We start from the raw sequence: 10,755 nt of genomic DNA, 5'->3' as shown, positions 1-10,755 counted from the left end.
CGCGCACTGGCACCGGACCGTCCATGGCCATCCATCCAGAACAGCCGGCGCCCCCTTCGGGACCACAGAGACGCTCCTTCAGCCCCAGGTGGTGTGGGGGAGGGGAGGCTGCGGGGAGGAAGGGAAATTTCCCTCAGCCCGCGCTTCCCCTTTGTAGCTCAGCACTTCCCAGCAGGGCCGGGTGTGAAGTGACAGCCTCCGTCTGTAGTTTTCCATCAAGCACCCCGCTCCCCGCCTCTCAGGCCCCTCTCAGCAGCCCCTGCGGGGCTGCCCCTGGAGAGGAGGCCAGAGAAATCCCAGCTCAGACCCTTCGCCCCAGGGAGACCAGAAGCCGGTGGGCGGGAGTCAGCTCCAGTGGGGTCCACACAGCTGGTTCCTCTGCGCTCGGCTGCCCCCTCGTCTGCCCTGTCCCTGCGTGTCGGGCCCACCGAGTGTCAGCCATGCAGCTCGCTGCAGAGGGGACACCAAAGGCCCTGCGATTCCCTGGCTGCAGCTGCTGCAGAACGAGAGACCCAGCCCCTCCGGGAAGGGGAGGAGAGGGAAGGGTACCAGGCTAGGCAGGGGCTGAATTTCCCAGCTCAGTCATTCATTCAAAATGTACTTCGGACCCATGATGTGTGAGGACCTGGACAGCCTTGTCACCTTCTCTTCACCTTATAGGAGAAGAGCTGCCTTGCTTGACATTTCTCCCTGACTCAAGCCCACCCAACCCCCCAGCACCTAGCCCCCCAGCCCAGGCGTTTAGAACAACTGGTAAACTCCTGGAGGCTGGAGACCTCCATCTTTGCAAAAGGTAGGAGTCCCTAAATTACCTGGAAAGCCAACCTAAGACTGGGCTGTTTCCATACTGGGAAGGGTCCAGAGTCGAGATGAAATATGGTTAAATGAACCTGTTATCTCACTGCAGAGAAAACCGTTCCTCAGCATAATCACCTCCTAACCTGTGCGTGCTTTCAGGGGCCTGGCGTGTAACCCAGTCCCCAAGCCCCTCTAACTCAGGTGAGGAGCTTCACGTGTCACCCCGTTTTGTCCTCACAAGAACATGAAATGTAGGAAAGAGCAGCCCATGTTGCAGGTGAGAAAACTGGGGCGAACAGAAGGTAAACAATGGGTCCTAAGGCCACACACTAGTAAATGAGGGAGCTAGGATTTGTAGCTGGGCCCCTTGGCTCCAAAAGTCTATGCTTGTTCCACAGCAGGGTACTGTTTCCTGGACCAGGAGCATCTAAAGGGGGGGGGGGCATTCCATAATCCTTTGTTCCTGCCTCTAGCATCTTATACAGAGCTGGCTCAGAGCAGATACTCGGATGGATGGATGGATGAGGGGAGATGGATGGACGGATGGATGTAACTTGAGGGGAAAAAATAATCCCAGCTTTCCCTCATCTGGGAGGGAGCTGCTCTCCCAGAACCAGGAGCTAGACTAGGGCTTGGAGGACTCAGGTCTTGCTTTTCTTGGACAAAACTGCCAGTGCTGAGCAGGACCCAAAGGCCTTGGGATGCAGGGGTATTTTAGCTCTACCCCTCCCTTGCCTCCTGGCAACAACGCTTAGCTAAGAAATGTGTAGCCTGCTTTCTGGGGCCCAGTGCAACCTAATGTCTGGGACTGGGGAAGCCAAGGGACAGCAAGCATGTCTCTGATCTCTTTCTGGGCTTGTCCATTTCATGGACAGCCTATGTGTGAGCGTGTTAGGCGGGGAGCGGGGTGGCAGGGAGGCTGGAGTCATGGGGAATAGGATGGATTTGCTTGAAATACGTCCCCAAAGCCGCTCTCTTTACACCCTCCACTGACTCTCACAACAGAAGGATGTGAATACTATCATTCCCATCTGATAGAGGAGAAAATTAAGGATCCGAGAGATGAACTTGCTCAAGGTCACACAGTGAGTATGACCCCCTCCAGGAGTGTGCCTGGCAAACTGCGGTGTCTGGGTTTGTGCAATTACCCGAGGAGAGGGAGGGACTGTGTGTGTGCAGATGCCTGAATCTGAGACCTGAGTGTGCATGTGTGCACAGTCTGAAGAATGAGGCCTGAGGCCCCAAGGCAGCCTGGTGGGCCCGGTGCCCAAGCCATGGCTCCGCAGCCTCCCCCGGCTCTCGTGGTAACCCCCAGGCACCTGCTCTCCTCCCTCCTTCCAGCTACCCCTGCCTGCCCATCTTCTTCTCTCACAGGCGTGGCCTCTAGGCAAACGGCTCCCCTTCCCCTTGCGTAGTCTTCTTCTGGGAGCTGCAGGCTCCCAATTTGCCCTTCCAGGTAATGAAAGCACAGGGGGCTCAAAGCGGCCCTGCTGCCCCCATCCCATCAGAGGGGCTAAGGCCAAGTGCAGGGATTCCAGCTCCCTCCCCTGACCTGACCCCTGGCTTTTTAGAGCACCTCCCCCTCAGCCAGTTCAGCCACTGGTCTGATGACCTCACCATGGGGCCCTCAATCCTGTGACCTCAGTGAGCCCCACCACAAGCCTGTGTGTAGGCAGGGTGCACAGTGTTACCTCCTTCTGCAAAAAATGAAGACCTGAATTCCACAGAGAAACACAGAGGTTCGAGGCAGGTCAGGACTAGAACCCACATCTCCCGATCCTGGGGCCAGCAGATAATTCTCTCCCTCTATGGCACCATTCAGTAAGCCCCCAGATCAACCACCTGCCACCCTCCCTGGGCCCAGCAGGTTCCTGCAGTTTTGATCAGAGGGAGGGACATAGCTCACCCTCAGAGCGGCCTCCCCAGACCCCCAAACCCACATCATCTAAGCCCTTCCCACACCCACTTACTCCGTCCCAGACACTCTGCTTCTCTTCCACAGCACGTGTCATCAGTCGTCCTTCATGAGATCTGTCTGTATTTGCTCCTGTGTGTCCTGAGCGGAGCCCAGCAGGTGTCTGGAAGTGTTCTCAGACAGGTGCAGACGCCAGCGGTGGTGTCTGGAGTTCTGGCATGTTCCTCCAGCAGACCTCTCTCCCATCTTAGGACTGGGATGAGCCTGGCAGGGGGGATGCCCAGCGGGTCAGTGTCCAGGAAGGAGCCGCCACACACAGCAGGGCCGCTGTCACTGATTTTAATAAACTCCCTCAACAACAACAACAATAACAACAAAGAATCAAAACCTGAGGGCTTCAGTGCATTTCCCACTCAGAGTCTTTCGGAAGTAAGAAAATCACCCCGGAACGCTGTGCCCCTCAGTCTGCAGCTCTAAGGATCCCAGGTGCTCCCCGTGCGCAGCCCTGTAGAGGAGCCATCTGAGCAGAGGTGGGGACCCAGGCGGACGCGGAGCCTGCGCCCCGTGCGGGATGAACGCAGCCGCGAGGCGCCGTCTCCACCCCTGCAGACACGCGGCCCGGCGCACACACCTGCCCTGGGTGCGCGGGGAGACACACCTGCGGGCGCCTCGAGGCCAAGGCCATGCCCGCTGCCCCCCACGTCGGACAGGCCCTGCCTTCCACCCGGCTCCTCCCTGCGGCGCCTCTGCGCGCTCCCGGCCCCGCGTCCGAGCGGAGGTCGCGGCGGGGCCAGCCCTCGGGGCCGCGTCCGCCCATCCCCGTCCGAGCTCGGTGGTCCCGAGGAGGCGGGCTCCCTCTGCTGGCCGAGCCGGGTAGTGCCCTGCCTGCCGGGGCTCCGCGGACCTGCCGCCGCCGGCCTGCGGTCACTGCTGTCCCTGTCCTGCGCCCCTGGCGCCAGGCCCTGGCCGGGCGCACACGGTTTGGCCAGGAGGGGTCGGGCAAGGACACGGCAAGGGAAATCGGGAGGGAAGAAGCGCAACCGCTCTTTCCTCCTCCTTCCCCCAACGAGGACCCGGGTGCCTCCTTTCCCCACTCCATTGCCTTTCTTATTCCGTAGAGTGAAGGAGGCAAGGGACTCCGGGGGGGGGGGGGGCAGGGACAGAGGTGAGCCGGCCCCTCTGGCCGAGGGTCTGATGATGGAGGACCTCGGCTGGGCCCCATCTCTCCTCTCCCGTCACAACCCCTCTGCTCAGGGTCCACAAGGAGAACTCAGTGTGGGAAGGGGTGGGGAGGTTGAGGTCAAGGCAGCAAGGGTGGGGGGTGCAGAAACCAGGCGGAACTGCTAGCAGCTGGTTGGAAGAATGTGGATTTAATAGAATGAAGGGACGCCAAACAGAGCTCTCACCCCCGCTCCCCAGCTCCCCCAGCCTCCCATCCCAAGGCCCCTCTCAAAGGCAATGCTTAGATCCTGGCCCTTCACGCCCATCCAGCCACCCTTGGAGCAGGGGAGTTGGGGTGGGGGGTGTGCCATCCTCAGAAGGTGGATTCCAAAATGTCCCCTCTTGTCTTGTCTGCCCCAGGTGGGGCACAGAGCAGCACAGGAAGCAGCACAGGGGGCTGCTTCCACCCTTTGCTTCTACCACTGTCTCCACAGCCAGGCTCACTGGGCCATCCCAGGGCTGCCCCCTAGCAGTGGGACTCCGGTTCTGTGAGTATGAGAAGTGAAGTCCTGGGTGTGGCCGGGGCAGAGGGTCCTGCTCGGTCCCACTGGGGAAGGTCCTCCGCTGGACACATGAGCTGGCGAATTCTCTGCAAGGAGAGTGGGGGTGACCATCATGAGCTGGAGTCGAGGGGCCAGGTCAGCCAGCGTCCCTCATCGTGCCTCCCGTACAAAAAGTGCCCTCCAGGTGCCAGCACTATAACCACATCCAGGGTCTTGGAGGCATCCTGTCTCTTTCCAAGACTTCTGAGCACTCACTCTGTCCCTCCCTGATACCCACCCCAGGATCCCTGGCGCCCCTGTGTACCAGCTTCTACCAGGCAGGCAGCCACCTACCAACAAGGGGACCCCAGCTCATCTGCCTGCTTTCCCGCCACTAGCCCCCCCTACCTCTCTGAAAGAGCCCTTGAGTGTGCTGAGTTTGTAGACGCTCCAGGCGGGAATGCAGACCATGGAGGAGAAAGCCAGGAGCCAGCCCAGGGCATCACCCCACCACGGGTACATGTACTTCTTATTGTAGGTCAGCGGGCTGTACTTGATCAGGGAGAAGAGGAAGGTGGCCTGGGGGTGAGAGCAGAAGAGCACGGGCCCCCTGGGCCAGCGGGCAGAGCTTTGCCTCCGGGCTTGTGTGGGCCAGTCCGCCTACACACTCCATCCACATTCCGCTCAAAATCCACACCCTCCAGGAGATATTTCCAGGGCCCCCACCCTGTCCCTCTAGGGCGCCCATGCCCCTGGCGTCTCTACCCATGGTTGACCCTCCACTGAGACATGTTAAGTGCCTGGCTGTGAGCCCCTGGAGGTCATGTCCCCACCCCTGGCTCATTCATCAGCTGTGCACGGTGGGCACTCAGGGAGCTGCTGGGATTCAGGTGAGACCAGAGAAGCAGCACTTAGACTCCAGACCCCAGAGCCCAGCTGCCTGGGCTTGAACCCTAGCTCCTGACCACTTTCCAGCCTGGGTAGACCTCTGAACCTCCTGCGTTTCCGTTTCACCTGAAAAAATGAATATGATGGTGGTTCTTACTTCCTGGGGTTCTTGCGAGCCCTGAACAGGCTACACGTGTGAAGCCCTCTGGGCACCAAGCGAGCGTTCCGGAGCGGCCGCTAGCATCACCGCTGTGCTTATCAGTGTTGTCATTATTTTTAAAACAATGAAATACAATTTTAATCCAGCACATGGACGAAGACAGAATTAAAAGATTTATAACATCCAGTGGTTAATAAGGAGGTGGGAAAATAAGCACTCTACTTCACTGACAACACGGATTACTTCAGTGATGGGAGGGCTGTTCTGTCAAAAATTTAAAAGGCTTTCCTCGAAGATTTTGTGCTATAGGTACTCTACACGGTTAGGTAAATTCTATATACACCCACGTGTGTATGGACACGTATACACGTACGTGTATGTGTATGTATGTTCATATGTATGTATTTACTAAATTTATTTACTAAAGATTGTTGTGCTATTAAAAATACTGCCTAGGAAACAACCCAAAGATAAAATAAGAAATAAGTAGCCAGTCAAATACCCTGTGATGCATCTGCACAGTGGCACAGGGCACCGCGCTTGGCAGCACTGTTGCCGGCGGCCGTGCACCTGCCCGCGGCCCTGCCTGCGGCCCTGCACTCACACAGTGGTGTTGGTCAGACTGTCGGAACAGCCCTGGACCTCAGTTTATCCTTGTGTGAAACGGAAAGGAAGAGCCGGCATTTCTGGGAATGCTGGCATTTTCTAGAATCCACCAGGAGGATGAACAAAACGTTAAATGGTTCTCAGGCCCCAGGGAGAAGTCGCTTCCAGCGCTGACGGCCCATCCACCCTCCTGCACCGCTGTCCCCCGCTTCGTCCGGCTCTCCCCCCAAAGGCTGTCTTACTGTGCACACAGCGGGTGTGACGAAGAGCCAGCAGTACTTGATAAGGGGCCACGGCCGGTACCCAATCATGTCTTCAATGTTGTCGTAGAAGCGCCCGGCTCCTACCAGGAAGAGAAGAAGCGGGAGCAAGGGCAACATTTAGCAGCCAAAGCATCCGGACGGGGGACCACGCCAACCAGGAAGGGCAGGACCAACCACCAGAAGACAGCCTGGTTGCCTTCTCAGGTCACTGCTGGAGCAGCACCTCCCCCGGAATTCACAGGTATAAACAGCAGTGGGCAAAGGCAGGGATTTCTGATGTCAAAGGCTGAAACGCTTCGATAGGCAGGACACGGGCCCACCTGCGGTGGTCTGGGTGCAGCCACAACCAGGAGGGGGACAAGGCTACCTCTGGGGGGCTCGTCCCATGGTAGCCATGTCGGATTCTTGAGATGGTTGAGGTTGGGGAGGGAGGAGTCCTGGGGAAGGTGGGTGTGAGCAGTGAGGTCTCTCTTTTGTCTAAGACCTGGGCAGAGGTGAGTGCTGGGGTCGGGGCCACAGGAAGAGTCACTCACCATAGGCCCAAGCCACACAGAGGGACTCAAAGATGGCCACAAACAGAAGGCACATGCCGCTGGCTGCATAGTAGTCAAAGAGCTGGAACACGTACATACCGCCCTGCCTCAGGGGAGAGAGGAAAAACTTTACCCAGAGCACCCTCGGGGCACACAGCAGAGGTCCGGAGGATCCCAGGAGAAAGAGATTAAAAGACAGTGTGGTTTGTAAGCTGTAAAGCACCGGGCAGACATGAGACAATAACAATGTTTGATTATTGTTTTTGGAAGGAAGGTGGATGAAAGACAGCCATTGTTAGCTCATCCCTGAGGACGTGCAGGGGTTGACCTGGGGGCCTAAGACACCGGGTGCATTTGTGGGGAGGACCAGGATAGGGACCGTCATTGGTACCGTCCAGCCGGCGTGCCCCAGCTCCCTCCTTCTCCCTTGAGGCATCACATGGAATGTCTCCCACCCCAGGGCCCCCTTTCTGCCTTTGAAGTCTGTCCCTGGAACTTGGGTCCCCTGCCTGGGAAATCAAGGGATCTTGCTGGAGAGGCAGTTTCTCAGGATCCAAGATGTCTCACCCATCCTTTCTATACCTTTCAGCTTACATGGAACCAAATCACCCCTCAGCCGTGCCCAGATGGTTGAGGTTGGGGAGGGAGGAGTCCCAGGGTTAGGGACAAGGCCCAAGGGCCAGAGGTTGGAAGTGCCTACTCTGTGCGTCCTGGGGCAGGAAAGGACAGAGCCCCCTGGCCCTGAAGCCAGGAAGGCGGGGGCCTGAAACCATAGCAGCCTGCTCCCCACCACCACCACACCCTCCAATGCCCGCTCCCCTGCTCCCCTGCTCCCCTCCCAGGTGGCAGTCATCCACCGTGGCTCCTCCTCGCCGGGGCCCCACCTGCAGGCCCTCACCTCTGTGAGCATGACCAGCCCGACGAGGAAGGAGAGGACAGACACTCCAAGGATGAGGACCTCCCTCCGGTTCTTCTTGCGGAACACACTGGGGTACATGTCCACCAGTGCTGTCACCAGGCTTTCCACACACACAAACTGGATGGGAGGGCGAAGAATTGCAGGGCGGGCGCCCCCATGAGAAGCCCCTCCACCAGCTCTGGCCCCCTGACCCGAGGCAGCCCTGCCAGCCTCCATCTCACGCCTCAGAGCCATCCCTGTGTGCTTGGGTCTGGATCCTGCTCCAAACTCCCCTCGGTCCCGGGAAGGACATCCACTTCTGACACCCTCCCGGACCCCAGATGATTTAAGGTCCCTCCGGGCGTCAGGTTGAACCTGGTGCCCTCTGCTCCCCACCACCCACCTCTCAGGCTCCAAGCGGGCACCTCTTGCTACCTGGCTATCCAGTCCCAGGAGGACGACCATGAAGAAGAAGCAGCAGGCCCAGAGCGGAGAGAAGGGCAGGAGGACCACAGCTCGGGGGTAGGCGATGAAGGCCAGGCCGGGCCCTGTGGCGTGGGGCAGGGAGATGGCCCAGTGTCACCCCAGGCTTCCCAGCACGGGGTCCCAGGACAATGGGAGCCCCAGAGCTGCTTCCTACCACCGTCTTTGCCCCCGAGAAGCCCCCTAGACCTCTCTCTGGTGCCCAGACCTCCAAGGCCCTGCCCAGTTTTCTCAGTGGCAGGAACAGAACCTAAAGGCTGTGGGTGTTTTAAAGGGCTTTGGGGAGTAGGAAGGGCATGTATCACCTGCATTTCTGTGAGTTCTACCCCAGATCCTTAGGGCTCACTCCCCAGACCCATTGCCCCAAACCAGAGGTTTCAGACTTCAAAAGAGCTCAGGGCCAGGCAGGCCATGGACCTTTGTGAAGCTGGCCCAGTGCAAACAGAGGACGCAGGGGGCCTGCTGAACCTGGAGCCATCGTGCCCTCTTAAGGCAACTGCTGTGTGGTTTCTACCACGTTCCAAAGAAAATATCTCCAAGACTAGATTGGGGCTGGGGCCACTGTTGGCCACCTCTGGACCCTGACAGCAAGTGACCTGCATGAATCTCAGAATAACCCCCCGCCACATCCTCTCAAACACATAATGCTCCCCTCAGCTGGCTCAAATGGCAGGAACACATGCAGCCGCCAGGGCTCCTGCAGAGGACGCTTCCTTGGAAAGAAAGTATAGAACCATGTGGGACCACGCTAGTACCCGCCCCACAGCACTCATAGCGAGGCTCGGGCAAGCGCTTGGCACGGCAAAATCTGATCCTTGCTGCTTCTTTTAATTTATTTTTTACTTTTGTTGTCGAGGAGGTAATTAGGTTTATTACTCACTTATTTGATGGAGGTACTGGGGATGGACCTCGTGCATGCTAGGCATGCACTCCACCACTGAGCTACACCCTCCCCTCTGCCGACTGTTCTTAGCAAGAACCAGTGATGTCAGCTGCCTGGCACCAGGCTGGCACTCTGTGTGACAGCCCTGTGCTTGTGAACCCCACAATCAAAACTGCCTTGTTACAGAGTGCGAGGGGGTGGTCCACGGGAATGGGGGCGAGTGAGTAAGGGAGACGCTGACAGCTTACCCAGGTGGGGGACCAATCTGATTTCATTCAAAAGCAACAGCACTGCGTGGTAGGAAGTCAGGCGCTTAAAGGAGGGACCTCCACGTGCCAGTGAGAACTCATCTCTGAGATGCTCTTTAAAGTGAAGAAGACAGGTGAAGGGTGCAGGACAGTGTATGCAACGTGTTATCAAGTGGTTATTAAAGGTGTAGGAAATAGAAACAGCATTATGCATGCAGGTAGGAATGTGTATGTATAGACGTGTGTGGATCCTTTTTTCTCATGAAAGCCTAAACCATTTCTGGAAGGAAAAATATGAATCTGGAAATGCTGGTTGCCTGCTGGGTGAAGAACTGGAGGCCAGGGTGGGAAGGAATTGTTCTCTGCACACCTGTGCACCCTTTGAAGTTGGAATCGCTGTTTAATTCCACATCACGTCTTCCCAGGACGCAGCCACTGAGAGGTCACCCACAGTGTAGGTGACAATAGAGATGCCTGTGGATCCCGGTGGGATGGTGAAGGTTCAAACAAAGCTCACAGGATCCGCTGTCTCAGGCCACCGCCCGGCCAACAACACCCACCTGACTCGGCCACCTCGGAGATGGGCACCCCCTGCTCCTGGGACATGAAGCCCAGGATGGAGAAGATGGCAAACCCGGCCACGAAGCTGGTGCCGCTGTTGAGGAAGCAGAGGGCGATGCAGTCCCTGCGGGGGGCGGGGCGGGGTCAGGAGGGTCAGGGGGCGGCCCAGCAGGAACCTCGGGGGGCAGAGGGCACGGCCAAGGGCTGGTTCTGTCCCCCAACGCCACCAGCTCACACTTGGACTAAATCAAGGACATCCTACAAAGAAGAGGCTCTACGGAAGTAACAGAAACCCTAAAAATGCGCCCTGCCGCACAGCCTCCCCGCTTCCGCTGCGTGGCCACCACACCTCCTGGGACACTGTCCCTCTCACACAACCCAGCCTGGCCCGTTAACGGAGCGGAGATGGGCATGCGTGACCCCAAGCTACAGATGATCTTAGTCACCTAAGTTTGATTTTGAAATGATGTGTCTAAGCTGTTTAAAATTGGCTTAAATTCTCTGACATGAACCAGGAGGGCCGAGGGAACCGCAGGGAGGGATTCGGTGTTTGGGGGGCCCAGGCACGGAGCCGGCTTCACCGTGTGACATGACTCCCTCACGCGCTGCTCTCGCGCCTGCGCCCCCCGCCCTCTGAGTCAGCCCGGCGCGGGCCCTGCTGTGGTTTCCCCGCCAACCACAACTGGCCATCCTTCGCGAGCAAGCCCTCTGCCCATCCTGGCTCCTTTCAGCAAAGGGTTAGAAAGCGGGGTGAAGGCAGCAAGGGAGCGCAGCTGGGGCCCCTCCAAATCTCCCGGATCTAGTGGCTGCAGGGGC

The 10,755-nt window shown here is 58.1% G+C and overlaps 1 protein-coding gene across 6 annotated transcripts in view; it reads right to left on the bottom strand.

Annotated features, from left to right (window-relative positions):
- Positions 1 to 4,259: 4,259 nt before the first annotated feature.
- SLC6A13 (solute carrier family 6 member 13) overlaps positions 4,260 to 10,755 on the bottom strand; it is a 33,773-nt gene continuing 27,277 nt past the window's right edge. For 2 of the 6 annotated variants that reach the window (XM_074357313.1, XM_074357315.1), the window contains exons 9-15: positions 9,939 to 10,063; positions 8,200 to 8,312; positions 7,765 to 7,902; positions 6,867 to 6,969; positions 6,313 to 6,413; positions 4,825 to 4,995; positions 4,260 to 4,523 (exon numbers count right to left, since the gene is read on the bottom strand). In XM_074357313.1, coding sequence (XP_074213414.1) covers positions 4,401 to 4,523; positions 4,825 to 4,995; positions 6,313 to 6,413; positions 6,867 to 6,969; positions 7,765 to 7,902; positions 8,200 to 8,312; positions 9,939 to 10,063 — 874 coding nt within the window. In that variant the 3' untranslated portion in view covers positions 4,260 to 4,400. Of the gene's footprint in view, positions 4,524 to 4,824; positions 4,996 to 6,312; positions 6,414 to 6,866; positions 6,974 to 7,764; positions 7,903 to 8,199; positions 8,313 to 9,378; positions 9,493 to 9,938; positions 10,064 to 10,755 lie in introns of those variants that run through there. The other 4 variants (XM_074357311.1, XM_074357312.1, XM_074357314.1 and 1 more) reach the window with 4 other exon arrangements.

This window comes from Camelus bactrianus, chromosome 34 (assembly GCF_048773025.1).
Source record: "Camelus bactrianus isolate YW-2024 breed Bactrian camel chromosome 34, ASM4877302v1, whole genome shotgun sequence".
NCBI classification, from domain to species: Eukaryota; Metazoa; Chordata; class Mammalia; order Artiodactyla; family Camelidae; genus Camelus; species Camelus bactrianus.
Note: the sequence above shows the minus strand (reverse complement) of the source record. Positions and strands in the feature narration are given on the sequence as shown.